A 24,446-nucleotide genomic window follows, 5' to 3' on the forward strand; every position below is an offset into this window, starting at 1 on the left:
CTGTCCACATTTGTATTTCTTCAGCAAAGCTGGAGCTGGATGACTCTGGAAGATGCTATAAGTCATCAGAGTTTAAAAATATGTATGTGCATTGACCTATGGAGATTTTTCTGTTATGCCATGCTTCTGAGAGCCTGATTCTCAAGTCAATCATGAAGAGCGCAACTGACATCTTAGAATTAACAAATTTTCCTAAGCACCAGGAATTAGTCTTGATTTGCTGTCCTAAGAAAGATACAAGGGAAGAAGAAAATCCAGTGTTATGGAACTCACCTGGCTACTGAAAGGAGGAGGAGGAGTGTTAGGAATATAAGTCACCTAACAGGTATTTGGGTTAGAAATATATAAACCAGGATAAACATTTTAGTACTATGTCTTTAAGAGATTGCAAAAACTGCAATTGGGTGTGGTTTTTCAAACGACCATAAGATGGAGCCAGAAACCTGGGTTGTTTTAGTCTTAGTCTCAGAAGAGAGTGTGTCTGAGTGAGTATCTCTGTTTCCTTCTGTTGGAAAGTATTGCCGTTCCTCCATTTCTTCTAATTGACTGATATTACTGGATTTAATGTAAGTCTGTTACTGAACTGTTTTTGACACTGGACTTTGATATTTGGATTATCCCTGGATTTAAAACTGACTGATTTACTTGTGAATGACTTTGGATTGCTTATTTTGGACTTTGCTTAAACCTTTCTGGAAGTAAAAACCTACATTTACTGTACAGTGTATCTGTGTACCGTGTGTGTATTATTCAAACACTTGTAGCCACTGAGCTACTGCATCCCTGGGCAGATATATAGGGTAGGTCATTTTCCCAAAAGCGTTCCTTTGGCAAAGCTGGATGGTCACTCTGGAAGATGTTGTAAGTCTCCAGAGATTAACAAATGATACCAAGATACCAGAGTAGGGCAGAAATTGAGGTATCTGTGTATATTGACGTATGGAGATTTTTCTATTATGCCGTGCTTCTGCTATGGAACTGATTCTCAAATCAATCATGAAGAGCACAAGTGACATTTTGGAATTAACAAATTTTCCTAAGTCACAGAAATTAGTCTTTATTTGCTGTGAAAAAAAAGATACCAGGGAAGAAGAAAATCCAGTGTTATGGCACTCACCTGGCTACTGACAGCAGGAGGAGGAGGAACACCATTGTAAGGACCAGAGGGAACTCCATTGTAAGGACCAGAGGGAACTCCATTGTAAGGACCAGAGGGAACAACGACCTAATAAATAAGTAAATAGATCCTGTGAATGCCCCTTCAGATTATTTTCAGAATTAAAACTTCATAGAAGCCAAGCCCATAGACATGTCACAGAGTAACTTGAGTGAACAACAGTGAGTTAATTCTCTCTAAACAAATTACTTACTACATGGGAATGTAGTAAGCATGAAAACATATCACAGAGTAACATGTAAGCAGGAGAAACTTAATATTTGCCTAAACAACTTTGTGAGAAGTAGAGCGAGCAACAAAGAAATATGTTATGTGACAGAGAGATATGTAGGAAAGATCAATTCCTTTCCAGTGGTGTATAATTTCTCCATACTAGCTCCCAACTATTCTTTTAGTGATTTAAGATCTGTCCACATTTGTATTTCTTCAGCAAAGCTGGAGCTGGATGACTCTGGAAGATGCTATAAGTCATCAGAGTTTAAAAATATGTATGTGCATTGACCTATGGAGATTTTTCTGTTATGCCATGCTTCTGAGAGCCTGATTCTCAAGTCAATCATGAAGAGCGCAACTGACATCTTAGAATTAACAAATTTTCCTAAGCACCAGGAATTAGTCTTGATTTGCTGTCCTAAGAAAGATACAAGGGAAGAAGAAAATCCAGTGTTATGGAACTCACCTGGCTACTGAAAGGAGGAGGAGGAGTGTTAGGAATATAAGTCACCTAACAGGTATTTGGGTTAGAAATATATAAACCAGGATAAACATTTTAGTACTATGTCTTTAAGAGATTGCAAAAACTGCAATTGGGTGTGGTTTTTCAAACGACCATAAGATGGAGCCAGAAACCTGGGTTGTTTTAGTCTTAGTCTCAGAAGAGAGTGTGTCTGAGTGAGTATCTCTGTTTCCTTCTGTTGGAAAGTATTGCCGTTCCTCCATTTCTTCTAATTGACTGATATTACTGGATTTAATGTAAGTCTGTTACTGAACTGTTTTTTGACACTGGACTTTGATATTTGGATTATCCCTGGATTTAAAACTGACTGATTTACTTGTGAATGACTTTGGATTGCTTATTTTGGACTTTGCTTAAACCTTTCTGGAAGTAAAAACCTACATTTACTGTACAGTGTATCTGTGTACCGTGTGTGTATTATTCAAACACCAACACTCTTCATACGCTACATAAATGACCTCTGTGATCATATTAAGAGACTATTATTATGTGACTATTATTAAGTATTAAGATTCTTGATGAATGTATCTTTTCTTTTATGTATACTGAGAGTATTTACACCAAGATAAATTCCTTGTGTGTCCAATCACACTTGGTCATTAAAGAATTCTGTTCTGTTCTATTCTATTCTATTCTGTTCTGTTCTGTTCTGTTCTGTTCTGCTCTGCTCTGCTCTGCTCTGCTCTGCTCTATTCTATTCTATTCTTTCTCCATCATGTTTATACTTTTGAAATATGGACACAAACAACTCTCTTTAGGAATGATTGCTATTATTGACATTAAGATATTCTGAGAGACTAATCCTCAAGGCAGTCATCAGAAGCTCAACTGACTTGCTGGAATCAACAGATTTTACCCAGTATGAATTCCTCTTGGGATGTTGTCCAAAGGAAGATACTACAGAAGAAGTCAATCCAGTCTTATGCAACTCACCTGGCTATTTGCAGGAGGAAGGCCTTTGTTACTGTCAGAGGAATCAGTAACCTAATAAAGAAGGAAATAGATTCTTTGAATGATCCTTCCAAGTATTTAAAAAAATAATCCTCATAGAAGCCAACTACTTGAATCTGTGAATATTTGAGCATTAAGATATTTTGCAGAATAAAATGCACGAACATCCACAATTAATATCAGTAATTAATCTAGACTTGCAGTCCAAAGGAAGATATTAGAGAAGAAGAATATCACATCTAATGGAACTTACTTGGATACTGGCAAGAGGAGGAGGAGGACCATTGTAACGATTGGAGGGGTCACCAAGCTAATGAAGAAGTAAATAAATCCTATGAATGTTCCTTCACATTAATTTAAAAACCAAACTTCATGGAAATCAAGTACTTGGGTCTGCAAATGCATTAAGCATCCAAGATATATTTTAGTCTAATATATGACAACAGGAGCAACTTCATATTTGCCCTAACAAATTTGTGGAAAGTAGAAGGAAGGAAGAAACTAATTAACTGCTGGGCAGATATATAGATAAAGGTAAAGGTTCCCCTTGCACATACGTGCTAGTTGTTTCCGGCTCTAGGGGGTGGTGTTCATCTCCGTTACAAAGCCGAAGAGCCAGTGTTGTCCGAAGACGTCTCTGTGGTCATGTGGCTGGCATGACTAAACGCTGAAGGTGCACGGAACGCTGTTACCTTCCCACCAAAGTGGTCCCTATTTTTCTACTTGCATGTTTACATGCTTTCGAACTGCTAGGTTGCAGAAGCTGGGACAAGTAATGGGAGAAGCTCCCTCCATTACATGGTGCTAGGGCAGGGGTGGGCAACTATGGTCCCTTTATGACTTGTGGACTTCAACTCCCAGAATTCCTGAGCAAGCCATGCTAGCTCAGGAATTTTGGGAGTTGAAGTCCAAAGTCATAAAGGGGCCATAGTTGCCCACCTCTGTGCTAGGGATTCAAATTGCTGAATTGCCGACCTTTCTGATTAACAAGTTCAGCATCTTAGCCACTGAGCTACTGCATCCCTGGGCAGATATATAGGGTAGGTCATTTTCCCAAAAGCGTTCCTTTGGCAAAGCTGGATGGTCACTCTGGAAGATGTTGTAAGTCTCCAGAGATTAACAAATGATACCAAGATACCAGAGTAGGGCAGAAATTGAGGTATCTGTGTATATTGACGTATGGAGATTTTTCTATTATGCCGTGCTTCTGCTATGGAACTGATTCTCAAATCAATCATGAAGAGCACAAGTGACATTTTGGAATTAACAAATTTTCCTAAGTCACAGAAATTAGTCTTTATTTGCTGTGAAAAAAAAAGATACCAGGGAAGAAGAAAATCCAGTGTTATGGCACTCACCTGGCTACTGACAGCAGGAGGAGGAGGAACACCATTGTAAGGACCAGAGGGAACTCCATTGTAAGGACCAGAGGGAACTCCATTGTAACGACCAGAGGGAACTCCATTGTAAGGACCAGAGGGAACTCCATTGTAACGACCAGAGGGAACAACGACCTAATACATAAGTAAATAGATCCTGTGAATGCCCCTTCAGATTATTTTCAGAATTAAAACTTCATAGAAGCCAAGCCCATAGACATGTCACAGAGTAACTTGAGTGAACAACAGTGAGTTAATTCTCTCTAAACAAATTACTTACTACATGGGAATGTAGTAAGCATGAAAACATATCACAGAGTAACATGTAAGCAGGAGAAACTTAATATTTGCCCTAAACAAGTCTGTGAGAAGTAGAGCGAGCAACAAAGAAATATGTTATGTGACAGAGAGACATGTAGGAAAGATCAATTCCTTTCCAGTGGTGTATAATTTCTGCATACTAGCTCCCAACTATTCTTTTAGTGATTTAAGATCTGTCCACATTTGTATTTCTTCAGCAAAGCTGGAGCTGGATGACTCTGAAAGATGCTATAAGTCATCAGAGTTTAAAAATATGTATGTGCATTGACCTATGGAGATTTTTCTGTTATGCCATGCTTCTGAGAGCCTGATTCTCAAGTCAATCATGAAGAGCGCAACTGACATCTTAGAATTAACAAATTTTCCTAAGCACCAGGAATTAGTCTTGATTTGCTGTCCTAAGAAAGATACAAGGGAAGAAGAAAATCCAGTGTTATGGAACTCACCTGGCTACTGAAAGGAGGAGGAGGAGTGTTAGGAATATAAGTCACCTAACAGGTATTTGGGTTAGAAATATATAAACCAGGATAAACATTTTAGTACTATGTCTTTAAGAGATTGCAAAAACTGCAATTGGGTGTGGTTTTTCAAACGGCCATAAGATGGAGCCAGAAACCTGGGTTGTTTTAGTCTTAGTCTCAGAAGAGAGTGTGTCTGAGTGAGTATCTCTGTTTCCTTCTGTTGGAAAGTATTGCCGTTCCTCCATTTCTTCTAATTGACTGATATTACTGGATTTAATGTAAGTCTGTTACTGAACTGTTTTTTGACACTGCACTTTGATATTTGGATTATCCCTGGATTGAAAACTGACTGATTTACTTGTGAATGACTTTGGATTGCTTATTTTGGACTTTGCTTAAACCTTTCTGGAAGTAAAAACTTACATTTACTGTACAGTGTATCTGTGTATTATTCAAACACTTCTCTCAAATACGTCTCCCTGTATATGCGCTCATTCTCCTAATGGGGAATTACCTCAACAAGGAGGAGGACCATTGAAAGGACCAGAAGGAGCAACAACCTAACAAATAAGTAAATAGATCCTGTGAATGTCACTTCAGATTATTTTCAAAATTAAAACTTCGTAGAAGTCACGCTGTTGCTATAATGCATGCATTAACCATCAAGACACAACTCAGGGTAACATGTGTGAACAACAACGAGTTAATTTTTTTAACCTAAATAAATTTGTGGGAAGAAGGAGCAAAAAAGAAGTTGTTATGTGATGGAGAGCTATATAAAAAGGCCACTTCCCAACCAATAATCTATAATACCTCCATAGTATATTTAAACTATTGTTGAAGTGATTTAAAATCTTCCCACAATTTTGTTCCTTTGGTAAAGCTGAGGTTGGATGAGTCTAGAAGACATAGTAAGTTTAAAAATGACACCAAGATACCAGACTAGGATAATAATCAAGGTGTGTATATGCATTGTCCTATGTTATTTTTCTGTTATGCCATGCTTCTGAAAGACTGATCCTCAAGTCAATCTTGAAGAGCTCAACTGACATTTTGGAATTAACAAATTTTCCTAAGCCCCAGAAATTAGTCTTGATTTGCTGTCCGAAAAAAGATACCAGGGAAGAAGACAATACAGTGTTATGGAACTCATCTGGCTACTGACAGCAGGAGGAGGAGGAGGAGGAGGAGGAGGAGGAGGAGGAGGAGGAGGAGGAGGAGGAGGAGGAGGAGGAGGAGGAGGAGGAGGAGGAGGAGAAAGAATTCCATTGAAAGGACCAGAGGGAACAACAACCTAGTAAATCTTGTGAATATCCTTTCAGATTATTTTAAAAAGTAAACCTGATAGATGCCAAGCTTTTGGGTCTCTATACTCTATGATGCAGCGGTAGAAGGTCACCAGCAGTTTCTCACTCAGTTATTGTTTTCTGAGAAGTCTCAGGTAGTATAATTTCTGCTGGGCCCTTTTGACCAGGGCTGCAATGTGGGCACCCCAGGTCAGGTCCTCTTTTAGGGTAACACCCAGAAACTTAAAACTGGCCACTTGCTCCACTTGGTCTCCATTGATAAGCAAGGGCTGGGTCCTTCTGTAATCCACTATAAACTCCTTGATCTTATTGGTGTTGAGGACCATGTTATTGTCTCCACACCACGAAAGCAACCACTCCACCTCATCTCGGTAGGCAGACTCATCCCACCCGGAGATAAGTCCCACCACTGTTGTATCATCTGCAAATTTAGCACTAACATGAGTGGGAATGCAGTCATGCACATAAAGAGTATAGAGTAAGGGACTCAACACGCAACCCTGTGGTGTACCAGTGTTAAGAATAAGGGCTGAAGAGGTATGATACCTAATCTGACCCTCTGTGAGTGGCCAGACAGGAAATCCATAATCCAAAGGCTGATTGAATTAGAAAGCCCAAGGTCCAGAAGTTTAGACACTAGTCTATGTGGAAGAATTGTGTTAAACGCAGAACTAAAATCCACAAAAAGCATCCTCACATAGCCCTCCCATTGTTCTAGATGAGTCAGAGCAGTGTGAAGAGTGATGGCTATAGCGTCCTCTGTAGATCTATTTTTTCTTTATGCAAACTGGTGTTTATCAAATGTATGCGGAAGACCAGAAATGATGTGCCGGCAGACTAATTTCTCAAAGCACTTCATAATGATAAGAGTGAGTGCCATTGGTCTGTAATCGTTGAGGTTATTGATAGGAAACTTCTTTGGTAGCGGAACAATGGTGGAAGCCTTCAAACAAGATGGAATAGTGGCACCTCTAGGTCAGGGTGATAAAAGATGTCCCAATTTGTGTTCTCAAAACAATCCTGAAGTTGTTGGGAAGCATCTTCTGGCCAAGATTTCACACTCTTTATTATAGGCAGAGCCCGTCTCCTAAAGGGGATGTAAGCTGGTGCTAAAAGCAGTGACATATGGTCTGATTGTTCCAAATGTGGTAATTGTATAACCTTATAGCCATGTTTGATGTTGGTATATACTTTGTGCAATATGTTTGCTCCTCTAGTAGCACACTTAACATGCCGATAGAATTTAGGGAGCACTTCTTTTAAATCAGCTTGATTAAAATCCCCTGCTATGATATGCACAACATCAGGATACTTATTCTGCTGATTACTAACAATGTTATACAAGAATCCCAAAGCTATGGTAGTATTGGCATCAAGTGGGATATAGACTGCAGTAATCAAAACCACGCTGAATTCCCGTGAAAGATATATGGGTCTACATTTAAGTGTCATATACTCCAGATCCATGAAGCAATGGCTGTCTACAGTCTTTGTATTGATACACCAGCTTTTGTTCACATAAAGGCTTAAACCTCCCCCTTTGATCTTGCCAGAATCTCTACTCCTATCCTGCCGGTGAGCTATGTAGCCTTCCAGCTCAACAGTTGCATCTGGAATGAGTGAATGAAGCCAAGTTTCTGTGATTAGCAAAACACAGCAATTCTTGATGAATTTAGTCTTTGCAATCTGTAGCCTTAATTCATCCATTTTGTTAGTCAGAGATCTTGCATTGGTAAGAAATATAATTGGAATTGAAGGCTTGTGTGGAAACTTACTCAGCCTAAAGAAAACCCCAGCACGGCATCCTTTCTTTCTCTTCCTGTTCTTCTTTCTCCGCCTCTTCCTCCTTCCTACAGGGATAGTGATGGCTCCCCCGGGGTCCTAGTTGCCTCCTTCGATATGTTATGAGAATGTATAAAATCATCCATAATAGCCTTTTCACATTTCAGTCCATGTGTGTGAGAGATATATGAAAAGCCACTTCCCAACCAGTTATGTAAATCTCCATAGTACATTCAAACTGTTGTTGAAGTTATTTAAAATCTGTCCACAATTGTGTTCTTTTGGTGAAGCTAGGTTGGATGAGTCTAGAAGATGCTGTAAGTCACTCAAGTTAAAAAATGACACCAAGATACCAGAGCAGGACAGTAGTTGAAGGGTTTGTATATGTTGACCTATTGATATATTCCTTTTATGCCCTATTTCTTGGAGATTGATCCTCAAAGCAATCATCAGGAGCTCAATTGCCATCTTGGAATCCATAGTACCTGCAAATAGTCTGGACTTGCACTGCAAAGAAAGATACTAGAGAAGAAGAATATCAAACCTCACCTGGCTCCTGGCAACAGGAGGATACCCATTGTAACGATTGGAAGAAGCACCAACCTGATAAATTAAGTAAATCATTTCTGTGAATGTCCTTTCAGATTATTTTAAAACATAAATGCATTAACCATCCAGATGTATTAACCTACAGAGTAACATATATTAAAACGAGCAACTTAATTTTGCCCTAAACAAATTTCTGAGAAGAAGGAGCAAGAAAGAAATATGTTATGTTATGGATAGATATGTAAGAAAGGCCATTTTCCCACCAGTGATGTATAACCTCTCCAAGCCGTTGTTAGTTATGTAACAGCTGTCAATATTAATGTTCTTTTGGCAAAGCTGGGATGGGATGACTTTGAAAGATGCTGTAATCAAGGTATCTGTATATATTGAATTTTTAAATAACCTTAAGAAAGACAAATTCTCAAAGGAGTCATCATCAGCTCAACTAACAACTAGGGGTCCATACATTTTGCCAGGATCTTAAATGCCATTTTAAAAGTGTCATTTTCCATAAGTGACACAGAATCTCTCCATAGTAGCATCAGGCCATTGTTGAAGTCCTGTAAACTTTCCTTTGGCAAAGCTGAGGTTGAATGACTCCAGAAGGTGTAATAGTAACCAGAGTTTAAAAATGACACCAAGATTCCAGAGGATGTCAGTAATCAAAATGTCTGTATATATTGAACTCTTGAGATATTTTTTGTATGCCCTGCTTCTGAAAGACTGGTCTTAAAGGCATTCATTAGGAGCTCAATTAGCATCTTGGAATCAACAGATTTTCCCCTATACCAAGAATTAGTCTTAACTTCCTCTCCAAAGGAAGATAGCAGGGGCTGAAAAAAATCCAGTCTCAGGCAACTCACCTGGCTGTAGATAGGATAAGGACGACTGGAAGAATCAGAGCCAAACCGATCATCAAACTAATAAAAAGTAAATAGATTGTTTGAATGTTACTTCGGATTATTTTAAAATTTAAACCTCAAGGAAGCCAAGCTCTTGGCTCCATGCAGTAAGCATGAAGACATATTACAGTGTAAATACCGGTGCAAATACAGATATTTACTGTAATATGTCTTCATGCTTACTGCATTGCCAGCTGCTTACTAAATTGCCAAACTGCTTCTTTCATGTGGGATCAAAAAAGGAGTCTATAATGTGATAGAGATACATGTACAAAGATCCTTTTCTCACTATTAATGTAGAGCTTCTCCATAGTATCTCCAATATTAGAGTTACTAACCTCATTTGTTTCCCAAAATCCATAGTAAAGGAAGTCCAGCAACCATATTGAAGCCCATGAATGTAATTGGAAATAATTCCAAATAATAATTCCATTTGTATTTCTATAAGCAACAAACTCTTTAGTATAAATGTAAAGAGTGACAGGCCCTATCACAGAGCAAACCCTCTGTTGTTTTGAAATCATCACACAGAGCTAAACACATAGAAAACATTGAAATTTTGTCCTCTTCAAAAGTTTGGGATTTGAGGCCAGAGACATCTGCATTTCCAACCTTCCTCATCTATCCTTCAGCAACTTGAATCATCAGGAAAGGATTTATGAATTATTAGCTGTATTGGGCTAAACACAAATTAGGATCCAGTTTTGACAAATTATGACTGTGATGATGGAAAATCTAAACTGTAGTCTAATGGGGATAAGCCTAATGTTTGAAATTAATACGGAAGAGGGGAGCTGTAATTAATATCACTGTAACCTCTGAAACTGAGATTTTAAAGCCACAAAAACTTTAGCTATTCTTGGGGAGTTAAACTTGGGGAGTTTCTCACTTCTGATGAAGTGAAACAGCTCTTTCAGGAGGTAGGAAATGGAGGTCACTCTCTGCCTTTCCTGGTTCACCCCTTCACCTTAATAGTGGCATTCCTGTTAGCGATGGCAGATACAAAGGTGTTCAAGATGGGGTGAACAGGGAGAAAAGGGTCGTTGTGATTCTATGTATACCCTCTTGCACCAGGACATTGCTTAACAAGTACTCTAAAGTTTCTCTTAGCAGTCCAGCTATGTTGACTGTTCCCAGAACTACGTGCCTTTTTATATTCCTGAAATTAAAAAAAATACTAAGTTTATTAATTTAATTGCTAATAGTTCTTCTTCACTAAAAAGCCCTTCAGCATTCATCTGAACAAACCAACCATATATTTAAATTTTCCAGCAATAAAACCCAGAAATACATTCAATTTTTCCCCTGAGACTTACAAAATCCTTGACTGCTGCCAACGCATTCTAATGTAAGAAAGAAAAACTTCAAGAGTTATTTGGAACTATATTTTCCACTACTGATCCTTCAAATAGGAGAAATGAAGCCATTATTTCTATTAACTACCACTCCCTTATGTCTCCAGGACAATAAAAATCAAAGCTGTTCTTCATCCCCAACTACAGAGTTTGCTTGGAAGTTTTATGGAAGAGACTTCCATAAATAAACTTCCAATTTACCATGCATTCCTGATATTCCCTGATCCTCAATCATTCAGATTCTAAACAAGGCCCTGTCTGCTTAGTTTAATATGTTGTGGTTATTATTTTAAATCCTAGTGGGATTTTGTAACAACCGATTCTGTGGGCATGGCTAGGTGGACATGGCTAGGTGGGTGTGGTCATGTGACTGGGTGGTCGTGGCTTTTTTTTTTTTTGAAGCACCCCATTTTTGGGGCCTTCTGGACCTCGGGGAAGCCTCGGGGGGGTGTTTTTGCTCCCAGAAGGCTTCCCTGTGGCTCTGGAAGTAAAAAAACCAGAGTCTGGAGGGAGCATGCAGCACATACACCCCACGCTCCATTTTGGGCCCTCCTGGGCCTAAGGGAAGCCTCCTGGGCAAAGCAGTAAGTAAGTGAGGGGAATCCTGGCACAGCTGATCATAGGAACAGCTGATCATCGGGAGGGGGGAAAAAAGAAATACCTTAAGGAGTGACTGGGCAAGGAAGAATGTAGTCAGTGATGTTGTGCATGCGTGCAATGTTGCACATGTGCGATAAGGACTGACTGGACAGGGTGGGGAGGGGCAGGCAGAGAGGGGCGGGGCCAGCCAGGGGCGCGATTTGCCAGTTCTCTGAATTGCGCAGAATCATAACAACCAGTTCTATAGAACCAGTCCGAACTGATAGAATCCCACCCCTGGTTTTATATGTGTGCAAAATAAAGCCAAGAGAGCTGTACACACCTGCTGCATTATAGCTCAGTGCTATCTGTGAATCAGACCAATGTCTCTTCAACACTGGACAAGGCTTGGAATTAACCTTAATGCTTCTGTTTAGGAATATATTATTTCAAATGTTCCGCCTGCATTTGTATTTGGTAAACTAGGCTAAGAGAAGGAATTATTCAGATTTCCATCTCGTCTGTGGCTGTACTGACATCCACTCTGCCAGAATGAATGAATGGAAAAATTAATGAATGAAAACTATAGTAGATAAAATGCAGCAGTGTTAATCTAAGACGGATTAAAATATAGACAGCATCACATAGCATCAATAAAAAAAATTACACAATAAGATTTGAACTCGGTATTTTTGCATCAAGTTTGTTGTCTGGTACAGAAAGCAGGAAATAATAATAAATATATCCATATACTTACATCCATCATAGCGAGCTACCAAAAAACGAACATAATATTTAGAAAAGATTTTTTGCTCTTGTTTAATTACTGAATTACAAACTAAAAATAACTTTGTAAAGATACAGCATGACCAAACTTTTTAACACATTTCATGTTTCTGCCTGAAACAGTTGCTAAATGATGTTTATTTGTTTAGGCTTGTCTAAATTGAGCAACATTCAATGCATTTAAATAATTCTTCTTAGATAGCCAATTTCAGGAATGAGATATGAAAAAGTCCTGGTGCTTCCATAAACGATGTGAAACAAAAAGAATGCCATGCTTTCTTTAATATTATTTTACACATAGGGGAGAAAATATGGAAGAAATGATGCAATTGTTCAATTAAATCTTGAATAGAACAGAACAGAACAGAATAGAATAGAATACCTTTATTGTCATTGCATTCAAAATACAATGAAATTTGAAAGCTACTCCAGCGCAGTGCCCCAAACATCACAACACAATCACACTACACAGTATTTAAAAATTAAAATAAAGTAATAACAATAATAATTAAAAACCTAATCTAAAACCTATTTAAAACATATATTAAGTTAGATAGTTTAAAAATGCCACTTTATACATAGAACTAAATCACAAATGTACTGTTTGATTCAAGACAATTATTGCCTTGGAAAAGAAACTGTTTCTCAGTCTATTAGTCCTCATTTTAAGACACCTATAATGTCTCCCTGATGGTAACAATTCAAAATATGAATGACCAGGATGAGAATGGTCTGTGGAGATTTTTTGTGCTCTAGAGAAGAGTCTGGTCTTTACAATCTCTTCCAAAGAAGAAAGAGAGCAACCTATGATTTTTTTGTACTGTGTTTATAACCCTCTGGGGCATCATCTTATCCACTGCAGAGCATCTAGCATACCACACTGTTACACGTATGCCAAAATGCTCTCGATGGTAGAACAGTAAAAAGTAACCAGCAACTTCTCACCCAGACCGCTCTTTTTCAGCAGCCTCAGAAAGTGCAGGCGCTGTTGGGCCTTCTTTGAAGTGGCCATAGTGTGGACTGACCAAGTAAGGTTGTCGGAAATATGAGTTCCTAGAAATTTAAAACTATGAACTCTTTCCACACAGTCTCCATTGATATATAGTGGGAGAGGCTCAGCTTTGCATCGTCTGAAGTCTATAATCACTTGAACTGGAAACTGGGTGTACTGACTTATTCAATGTTTCTTGACCTCTTTATTCTTTTATCATCTAGCCAAAACTGCTATGCGAATCCTTCTGGAAAGCTGGAGATAGGCTGTGTTAATGTGGTGACAATTGGTTTATTATTTCAGGGCAACATTTCCTCACAATGCAATGAATGATACATACAACTCAAATGGGGGCAGAGGACACAATCCATATTTATAACAATGTCCAGGAAGAGAACTTCTATTTTTTTCCTTTTCAAAGCATAAATCACAACCTTTTCTTTTATCAAAATACATTAATCTACAGTTTATTTTGTTTTTTATTATATTTTATATTATATTTATCTGTTTATTTTACCTGCCATGAAAGAAAATAATTGGATCTATCTAAATATTTTCATATTTTTTTTTAAAGGGCTCTTTAAATGCAGAGCCTGGGCAAATTCTTTTACAATTAAAGTCTTCACATTAATTGATTTATGTAAAGAAACCAGAATTATTAGCTTTAGGATAGTATTTCTTCTGATTTTACAACCTAGTAGTTTTTATTTATTATTCTTGGTCTTTTTTTATTAAACAAAAATTTTAGAAACATTTGTTGCCTTAGAATTCAAATATGGAAATTAAAAAAAGTTTTGGAGAAACCATTACTCTATATCTATTTTGACTAGAAAACTTATATGAAATTATCATTTTAAAGTTTTTTTTAATTGGTTGTGTTGGTGGATTATAATTTAGCATGCCTAGTGGTTTAGAATTCAAAGAACAGAATTGATATTCTTCCTGAAAACAGGAGATATAAAATGGGTAAAATCCATTAATTAACAAGTATATTGACAGCTCTCTGCAGATTTGGAAATACTGGCTCAAAAAAATTAGTTTCCATCTCCTTTCTATTAATATCAAGTATGGATCATGGCTCTTTCCCTCCAAAACTAGCTTTTAACCTTTTAATCTTAAAATATTCTACCAGATCCCCAAATTTTAACATTATCTACCTTGTAGGGAAATCCTATAATTGAAAACCAGATAAAATTTGCACTCTGATCTGATTTTGTACTGTTCAAATATTAACTGATATTTATTCACTGTATCAGTTGTTGGAGGAAGACATGTAGCCCCTTATTCATTTCTGTAACCTCTTGCCTCAGTACTGGACACTGAATCAGGAAAAGAAAGGACTTGCTTTTTACTTACTGGTTTCCGTGCAAATGAAGCAGCCTATGAAAGAGAAGACACTGATTAATCAAAAGAAATTCCAATCCAATCTACTTACGCAATCCCAGTTAGTTTGCTGCTTTCAGATTAAGCAACTACATAAATGTCCCAGTCTGTGCCTGAAATCACCAAAGAAAGACAACAAGAGTCTGACTCCCACTCCTTTTCAGTTTATTGGGAAAGGGAATTATCATCCTTTCCACAAGGTCTATGACAATTCACCACAGCCAACTTGCCATAGCTAACTCGCTGCAGGACAACTCACTGTGGGACAAGAATTACACTGATATCACAGAAATGATGGAATAGAATCATTAAAGAAAGGATGCAATAGGAGGGACAGAATCAAATGTGAATGGCAAACATTAAAATATTTTTATTTATTTTAAATAATTAAATAGAATTGTTAAATTGTCCCGCGGTGAGTTGTCTCGCAGCGAGTTGGCCATATTGAGTTGTCCTGCAGCGAGTTGGCCATGATAAGTTGGCCGCAGCGATTTGGCTATGGCAAGTTGTCCAATTTCCCTCTCCACAGCCCTTTAATTTCCCCTGTTCCTCCTATCATTCTAGCCTCAAAATTAAGATTTTGGAAGATCTGGGTGGAGACATCGCCCGATAGCTAGAAAAAGGGTTCACCTCACTCCATGGGACTTCCCTCAGAAGGATGTTCAGAAGGTTACGAGAATAATTACAGAATTAAGCCTGTAAAAGCAAAATGAGTGCACAGGAGCCCGAGCAAAGGAGGTGGTTGAGAGAAAACTAGGTATTGCTGAAGTTAAATAGATTTTAGGAATTTGCAGGGGGGGGACATGGCCTCACATTGCAATGAAGTTTGTCTTTGCAAATTTATGATTCTTTATTATTTCACCTTTTGAGCAGGTGATAAACGAATGGATGGGTATCTTCAGGGAGGACCAGAAAAGTGTTAGCTGATGTCAAAGCTCTATCTTTATGTCAGACATAACCACCATCTTGACTTTTTACAGTTCTAATATGGTTAATCTTTCTCTTCCTTTTATGCTTTCCCTCTCATGCTTTCATGATATACTTTCATGCATACTGAACACACTCAAAACCGTAGAAATGGTGGTAGACTTTAGAAGAAACCCTCCCATACAACCACCTCTTACAATACTGGACAACACCGTATCAACAGTAGAGACCTTCAAATTTCAAGGTTCTACTATATCACATGACCTAAAATGGACACCTAACATCAAAAACATCATCAGAAAAGCACAACAAAGAATGTTCTTTCTGCGCCAACTCAGGAAGCTCAAACTGCCAAAGGAGCTGCTGATCCAGTTCTACAGAGGAATTATTGAGTCTGTCATCTGCACCTCTATAACTGTCTGATTTGGTTCTGCAACCCAACAGGACAGACACAGACTTCAGAGGATAATTAGGACTGCAGAAAAAGACAATTGCTATCAATCTGCCTTCAATCTGTATACTGCACGAGTCAAAAAGACGGCTGTGAAAATATTTATAGACCCCTCACATCCTGGACATAAACTGTTTCAACTCCTACCCTCAAAACAACACTATAGAGCACTGCACACCAGAACAACTAGACACAAGAACAGTTTTTTCCTGAATGCCATCACTCTGCTAAACAAATAATTCCCTCAACACTGTCCAACTATTACGAAGTCTGCACTATTATTACTGTTAATCTTGTCATCACTCCTTATCACCATCCCCTCCCACTTGTGACTGTATGACTGTAACCTTGTCGTTTGTATACTTACGATTTATATTGACTATATCCTAGTATGATTGATTGCTTATTGTACCCTATGACTATCATTAAGTGTCATACCTTATGATTCTCGACCCCTGATGAATATATCTTTTCTTTTATGTATCCTGAAAGTATTTATACCAAGACAAATTCCTTGTGTGTCCAATGACACTTGGCCAATAAAGTATTCTATTCTCTCATGATTTGATTCTTGTTTATGTTACAGTTCTATATCCAGTGCCTACACTGGCTGGAGTTTGAGATGTTTGATTTGGTTACTCCTTTAACATATTTTCTGGTTTGCACAATGTGCTAAACAATGAAGAAGCAATTGGATTGTGTTCACACAAAGTACTAAATTATAAAAAATGGTAACTAGCCAACATTTAACCAAAAAAGCATTCCACATCATGCATATGAAGGTGCTCAGCCTTTACCTGGCCTGGTTAATCATATTTGTGTGAACTCAGCTGGTGAAACATTCTTCTAACAAGACATGCATATGATTATAATTATGAGCACCCACCAAGAAGCAAATGAAATGACAAGTATAAGGAAGAAACATATTACCATTAATGATACAAATCTATAAATATTATAATAGTCTGCTTCTGTATGAGAAATGAAAAATAATAAACTTCCAGATGCTATGCTTGGAAGCTATTTTGTTTCAAATTCAAAATACTTTTCTTTCTGTCAACCACAAAAACTGAAAAGACTGGAAACTGCCATTTAAAATCACCTAATTTAGAAAAGGACAAGGATGAGTAGTCTGCACAGCTTTACCATCACAGAAGTAAGTACAGATGAAGAGTATGAACTGAAAGAAAAATCACACACATCACCAATGCTACCATTTCAGTTTGAAAGAATTATTCCATCATTTGTAATGCAATTAACCTATATCTCTGCCTACTCTGTATTCCCCACCCCCCAAAAAAACCTCTGTTTCCCCAACCCTCAAAAACTACTCTTTACAGAATACCTACCCCAGATTTGGGAGCAGGACTAAATGGGTCTCTGATTTTCAGGGACAAATAATTTTTTTTCGGTTCTCTCAAATGGGTATAATAAAAGCAGGCAAAGTCATACTCACTGATGAGAAAAACTGTTTGAAATATGACTGCAAAAAGAAGAGAAACATGGATTTTTTTTTCTTGGTGAGATAGTTTTAACAGACATTTAAATAGTATAAAATGCAAACATGCATTCTCTCTTATCTAAGCATATATATGTGTCTGTGTGCACTCAAATCTTTACTACAATTCAGTTACATTCATATACATATGTATGGAAAGAGACAAAGAATTCTAACACAATGCATATTAAAAAAGCAAGCAAGGCTTTGATTACACCATCATGGTCTCCATCTCAGTCTTTTTTTTTTTTTTTTTACTATGCCTTTTGGATACTTTTAAGAGTGACCAACCACTGATCACTTTTCTAGCAGCTGTCTTAACCCACAATCCCTTTAAGTTGAAAGTACCTTGGTACTCATCGGCAATTGGTTTCGGGAGATGTGGTGAATACTAAAACTAACAAGACCACATGACCCACTATTTTGGCCAGAAGAAATAGTGAGTCATGAGACAGCCAACATCAGCAATGTGTGTCGACTACCATGAGAAAGATGGGTGCCAGAACAAATACTGAATTTGACGAGTTTTGAAGCAGTTGAATGTTGAGGCATGACTGTAATTGAAACAGAATTTGGAAACCTCAGACTATAAGAATGATGGTGGCAACTCTAAAAAGACCATAGAAATGTTTTATGAGTTGATATTTCTATGGTCCTTTTAGAGTTGCCAACAGAAAGGGAAGGGGGAGCAGTGTGGCAGTTTGGAAACTGAAAATGCATTCCATATTCAACTATTCAAAGATAGTAACTAGGTGACTGAAGTTTTGCCGCACAACAAATTGCTCAACAAAGACAAAGAATATCAGGCAGGGGAGGAAACTATACTTACAGATGGAGGTGGAGGTGGAGGTGGAGGTGGAGGGTACTGTGGATTAGGGTTTCCATAATAAGTATTGACCCTGTAGCCAGTGTTCCCCTACAGAAATTCAAAGCTACATTAGAAATCAGAACTTTCAGCAACAAAAAGAAGGGAAGAGATAGGAGATGAATCTAAAGAGACCCACAATTAAATCTACATATATGGATGACCTTAGTATCCTTCTTGTGCAAGGCTCTGGCACATCCCAGATAAATAATGTTTAGATCCTGCATTTTCTCTGAAAGCTGGGGTCTTGCCTCATTTTATCCTTATAATGACTCTAAGAAATGTTGCTGCAGATAATCCTTTATAAAGAACTGCCTCAGACACCTGCATTTAAAAACTTCAAATGAAATGACAGCTACCAGTGCTAATTTTCAAAATTTGTTTCTTAAAAGTGGCTTTCAGTTGTAACATCCAGCAGCAGCATGGAGTGAAGTGAAAATATCACATAGTTCTGCCTTCCCTTTCTGTCCCCAATGAGTATCTCTCTTCTGGCTTCATCCCAATCCCAAAGGGCTGCTCTTCACAGTATATCTATCAAAGATTTGAGAACACTATTCCTGAATGCCGGGGTCTAAAGTTCTGAAAATGTGGACAGCTGTGTTTCTCCTAAAATGACCAATGCATGGATGAGAAATCCCCAATGAAGGAAGAGGGGTTCCTCTCAAAATGGGTACCATACAAGCAAGTTAATCTTATACTCATTTCTGGGTGAGAATAGCTGACTTGGGCAGAAGCAGGGAAATTATATGACTTCTACAAAAAGAAGAAAAACATGAACTTGTTACATGATTTAATTCTTTGGGGTATATGCATAAATTGTAGGTTTGGATCAAGACCAGCCAAACCAGGAAACAAAGATAAATATAAAAGACATTTCTATATCTGGAAATGATGGTTTATCTGTCTGTCTGTCTGTCTGTCTGTCTGTCTATCTATCTATCTATCTATCTATCTATCTATCTATCTATCTATCTATCTATCCATTGTAGATAAGTTTTCAATGCGGTCCACAAAAGTAGCAGGGAGCAGTGCTCAGCTGTCGACTGTCAGCCACATTTGTTAGCACATGGTTTGACTTTGGAAACCCTGTTAGCTTCAAATGAAAGGGTTATCCTTAATGCTATGATTATCTCGGTTATTTCCCACTCTAATTTAACACTATCATCTGTCTATCTATCTATCTATCTATCTATCTATCTATCTATCTATCTATCTATCTATCTATCTATCTATCTATATTTCTATCTATCTATCTATCTATCTATCTATCTATCTATCTATCTATCTATCTATCTATCTATCTATCTATCTATCTATATTTCTATCATCTATCTATCTATCTATCTATCTATCTATCATCTATATTTATCTACCATCTATTTATCTATCATCTATCTATCTATCTATCTATCATTCTTTCTATATCTATCTATCTATCTATCTATCTATCTATCTATCTATCTATCTATTTTTCTATCTATCTATCTATCTATCTATCATCTATCTATCTATCTATCTATCTATCTATCTATCTATCTATCTATCTATCTTTCTATCATCTATATTTATCTATCATCTATTTATCTATCATCTATCTATATTTCTATCATCTATCTATCTATCTATCTATCTATCTATATTTCTATCATCTATATTTATCTATCATCTATTTATCTATCATCTATCTATATTTCTATCATCTATCTATCTATCTATCTATCTATCTATCTATCTATCTATCTATCTATCTATCTATCTATCTATCCCTATTCATCTATATCTATCTATCTATCTATCTATCTATCTATCTATCTATCTATCTATCTATCTATCTATCTATCTATCTATCTATCTATCTATCTATCTATCTATCTATCTATCTATCTATCTATCTATCTATCTATCTATCTATCATTCTATTTCTATATCTATCTATCTATCTATCTATCTATCTATCTATCTATCTATCTATCATTCTATCTATCTATCTATCTATCTATCTATCTATCTTCTATCTATCTATCTATCTATCTATCTATCTATCTATCTATCTATCTATCTATCTATCTCTATCTCTATCTCTATATCTATCTATCATCTATCTACTCATATCTGTTTACACTTTTAGATGTTTATTTATTCATTTATTTGCTTACATATATAAATGAATAACTAAATCATGGTTTGGGAATGGGTTATCTGTGGCACTGTCTCTTGCCAATTATATCCATCCAACCCACTAGAACTAGGAGGCAAGGAATGTAGTGGGTCCAGTAAGTATATCTGTCGGGACCCAGAGGAAGGGCCTTCTCCGTGGTGGCTCTCTCCCTTTGGAATATCACCCCTTCAGAAATCAGACTGGCCCTTACTTTGACATTCTTTCGTAAGGTCCTGAAGATTTGGTTTTGCCAACAGGCCTAGAGAACCCACAGTGGAATGGAGCCCATCAAGTGCTCTTTTGACTCTGTGTTGTCACCAACAAGGATGGAGGGTTTATTGTTTTTTTTTTTATATATATTGGGTTTTTACTGCTTGTAAGCAACCCAGAGTCACTGAGTGGGTAGTCATATAAATCTTCCAAACTACTAAATATGTATAACTATTTGAAATAATGCGTAGGTACCCAAAACCTGCATTCTACAACTCCAGATATATCTCTATGCATAATATTCATTCCCATAAAATGTTCTTATGAGGAGCATTTTTTTTTAAAAAAGAAAACCTTAATGTTCAAGTTTTATAAGAGGAAGGTCTTTTAAAATCAAGTTTGTGTAAACCTAGGCTCTCTTAGGTATCTGACTGAAATAGCCAATAACCATGGAGTCGATTCCTTTCTTATAATCTCAAAAAAATGTTACTTATTTTCAAAATATGATACATTTTCTAAATATACAGTATGCCCTAAATAAATACACTTCCTCAGTAAATAAAATAGGGGCCAGTGACTGATGTGGAAGAAAAAACTGTTTAGGATCATCCATTTGATCACTGTCTCTTTAGGTGGGATGAATTTTGACTAATTTTTCTAGCTGTTGTCTTAACCCAGGAACCCTTCTAGGTGACAAATATTTGAAACCTCCTATTCTTCAAAAGGAAAAAAAAGGGGTGGGTGGTGGTAAAGAAGGAAAGAAGGGAAAAATATAACACCGTACTTACAGATTCAGGGGGCTGTTGATTATAGTTTGTGGAAACACTGTAGTCCTGGGACCCAGAGTACCCCTATAGAAATGCAAAAAAATACATTTATACACCTGTTTTTTCTCCAATAAAAAGAGGGAAGTGTGTGGGAAGGGATTCAGAGGGGACCCAAATGTGGTTCCCCTCAATGTCATTTGTATGGGAGAGTAAAGTTCTGAACCTCTGGGCGGCTGTGTTTCTCCTAAAATGTTCAATGCATGGGTGAGGCATGCCCTGTGAATGAAACTAATGATTTCCTGCAGGGTCAGTTCCAGCAGTGATGGGCCTTTGGGTGAGCAATATTTGAGGTTTGGTTGTGCCACTTTGGAAGGCGGACAGAAGTTGACCAACCAACTGTCTCTTTGTGAGTGTGTAATCTCATTTGTCCAGATTTCCAACATCTATCAAAGTGCATTAAAACAAGAAACACTTTTACTTACTGGGGGTGGGGGTGGAAGCTGTGGCATGTTATTCTGTAAGAGAAAAACAATAATCACCAATTAACTAATCCTGTCTTAGCCTGACACACACAGTTCATACAGTGATAAATCTATTCATGGAAGGAAACCAAGGGATGGAAACATTTAACGTTGCTAAACATAACCAAAGGGCTTGAATACTATCACTGGCCTGGCTTTCCAGTTGACTGGAAGCCAAAACCAGACAAAACATATTTGACCCCAATATGTGAGCCCAATCAATTTTTGTTGCAAGCCACAAAACTTAAATTTGTTATTAAGAGTATGCAAAAATTCGGATCAGAATAAAATCATTGATTTGACTCAGATCATCAGTCCAATTACCATAATGTTTGTGGCATTCTATGAGATTGAACAATTAGATTCAGAAAAATGATTCCAATTTAGAAATGGATTTGAATAGCGTAAGACTGGATCTACCCAGTGAAGTTTTACAAAGCCCTATTTGTTAAGTCTAATAGTTAGTAGGACACAAGAGTGACTAACTTAGTATCGGATTAAATCCTCCTATTATTCAAACCACCTAACAAAGGAGAAATGAAAAGATCACACTGTACTTACAAGATCAGGGAGCTGTTGGTTATAGTTTGTGGGATCACTGTAGCTTTGGGAGTAAGAGTACCCCTATAGAAATGCAAAAAGAAATAAAATAAAAATACATTTATACACATGTTCTTTCTCCAACAAAGAGAGGAAAGAGGGAATTCAGAGGAGGCTCACATATGGTTCCCCTTAATGTCATTTGTATGGGAGAGTAAAGTTCTGGGCAGCTGTGTTTCTCCTAAAATGTTCAATGCATGGGTGAGACATGCCCTGTGAATGAAACTAATGATTTCCTGCAGGATCAGTTCCAACAGTGGTGGGTCTTTGGATGAACAAGATGTGAAGCTTGATTGTGCCACATTGGAAAATGGATAAAATTTGATCAACCAGCTGCTCCTTTATGGCTGAGTAATCTTGTTTGCCAGCTTGTCCAGATTTCTGACAGTAATGAGAAGTATCAAAGTGCATTAAAACAAGAAACTCTTTTACTTAGTGGAGGTGGTGGATTAAGAATATGATTCTGTAAGGGAAAAACAATATCCCCAATTACTCAATCCCTGTTTTAGCCTGCAATGAAGCTATTGATGGAAGGAAACCAAGGGATGGAAATATTTAACCTTACTAAACTTAACCAATGGGCCTGAAAAATATTAGAGGAATTTGTGGCCTGGCTTTCCAGTTGATTGGAAGCTAAAAGCAGACAAAACACATTTTTATACAATATGTGACTAATTAATTTTGTTGCAAACTACAAAACTCATTATTAACTTATGCAAAAAAGTTTCCCATCAGAATGATGGGAATCATTGATTTGAATTCAGATAATCAGTCTAATTAAATACTTGAAATCACTTTAAAAATTGTGGGATCCATGTGGACTGTCCAATTTGATTCAGAAAAATGAATGCCTTTAAATATGCCTTTGAATAGGGTAAAACTGGATCTCCTCAGTAAAACTTTATCAAATCCTTATTTGTCTAAGATTTTAGTAGGACCCAAGAATGAGCAGTTTAGTCTTGAATTAACCCACAGGGTTTGAGCCACAGAGCTGTTTCTGCCACCCCACAAGTTACCTTTCCTAAAATTCAGGTTTCATCTCACCTGAGCATCTGTGCTGAGCACAGAAATCAACAAGATAGCACCCACGAAGGACAGCTTCATTTTTCTCAACTTGAGGTTTCCTTCACCAGATGAGAAAGTGATCCAAGTCGGAATGGGAGGGTTGAGGATGGATCTTTATTGACATATCATCACAAGCCAGACTGCCCAAACTGAAAGCAGCAATTGATGATGTCTTCAAATTACCTTATCAGTAGGGAAAGGTTAGGATTCATTCATCACATGGAAGGATCTACTGCCAAATGAAACATTCCTCTGCCCTCTAAATCATTTTTCTGAGAATAATTTGACTTGCAAGAACATATTGACCAACTATCATCCTCTAATTATCTAATGATAAGTGGAATGGAAAGTTTCTGAAAGGTCAAAAAGGTTTAAAACCTTTTTTCCTGTTTTGACATGTTTCAGTTATCTTTCTTTCAAAGTCATATGTAATTTGATTATCTTATCTTTGATTTATTTCCCTTCTCATTGAGTGGAAGGGCTTAAAGGGAGTGCGATGGTATCTTTTAAATAGCTGAACTTCAGTATGGATTGCTACTCTGAGAAAATTTAAAACATTTTAAAAGGATATGAAAAGACTAACTGTACTGTTTCAAAAGCCAGATTGATTGATTGATTGATTATGTGCCATCAAGCAGCCACATAGGTAGATGTATAGACTCCTTCAGGAGTTTTGTCCCTAACCTGGTCCTTCAAGTCTTACAATGTGACCCATTGAACCGTCT

At 37.3% G+C, this 24,446-nt stretch overlaps 2 protein-coding genes and 1 long non-coding RNA gene across 4 annotated transcripts; all 3 read right to left on the reverse strand.

Annotated features, from left to right (window-relative positions):
- Positions 1-2,770: 2,770 nt before the first annotated feature.
- LOC148129935 (uncharacterized) lies at positions 2,771-9,666 on the reverse strand. 2 transcript variants are annotated; one of them, XM_087971002.1, is made up of 5 exons: positions 9,527-9,607; positions 8,664-8,717; positions 4,223-4,378; positions 3,118-3,174; positions 2,771-2,897 (listed from the first exon to the last, which is right to left on the reverse strand). In XM_087971002.1, exons 1-5 carry the CDS (start codon positions 9,577-9,579, stop codon positions 2,843-2,845), a joined length of 375 nt encoding a protein of 124 aa, XP_087827128.1. In that variant the 5' UTR covers positions 9,580-9,607; the 3' UTR covers positions 2,771-2,842. The 2 variants fall into 2 exon arrangements, 1 of the variants encoding a protein (XP_087827128.1); XR_015750515.1 differs by lacking the exon at positions 8,664-8,717 and having other exon boundaries at positions 2,867-2,897; positions 9,527-9,666.
- Positions 9,667-11,229: 1,563 nt separating this feature from the next.
- Positions 11,230-17,516, reverse strand: LOC148129936 (uncharacterized). Its single transcript, XR_015750516.1, has 3 exons — positions 17,387-17,516; positions 14,633-14,656; positions 11,230-12,271 (listed from the first exon to the last, which is right to left on the reverse strand). It is a non-coding gene; the product is annotated as an uncharacterized LOC148129936 (long non-coding RNA).
- An 821-nt stretch (positions 17,517-18,337) lies between these two features.
- Positions 18,338-23,877, reverse strand: LOC148129937 (uncharacterized). The gene is made up of 5 exons (XM_087970403.1): positions 23,701-23,877; positions 22,618-22,680; positions 22,018-22,050; positions 21,557-21,619; positions 18,338-18,451 (listed from the first exon to the last, which is right to left on the reverse strand). The coding sequence occupies exons 1-5, from the start codon at positions 23,758-23,760 to the stop codon at positions 18,338-18,340; spliced, it is 333 nt and encodes a 110-aa protein (XP_087826529.1). The 5' UTR covers positions 23,761-23,877.
- Positions 23,878-24,446: the final 569 nt, after the last annotated feature.

This window comes from Notechis scutatus, chromosome 8, assembly GCF_049901735.1.
Source record: "Notechis scutatus isolate UNSWTSFEM ecotype Mainland chromosome 8, rNotScu1.2, whole genome shotgun sequence".
NCBI lineage: Eukaryota > Metazoa > Chordata > Lepidosauria > Squamata > Elapidae > Notechis > Notechis scutatus.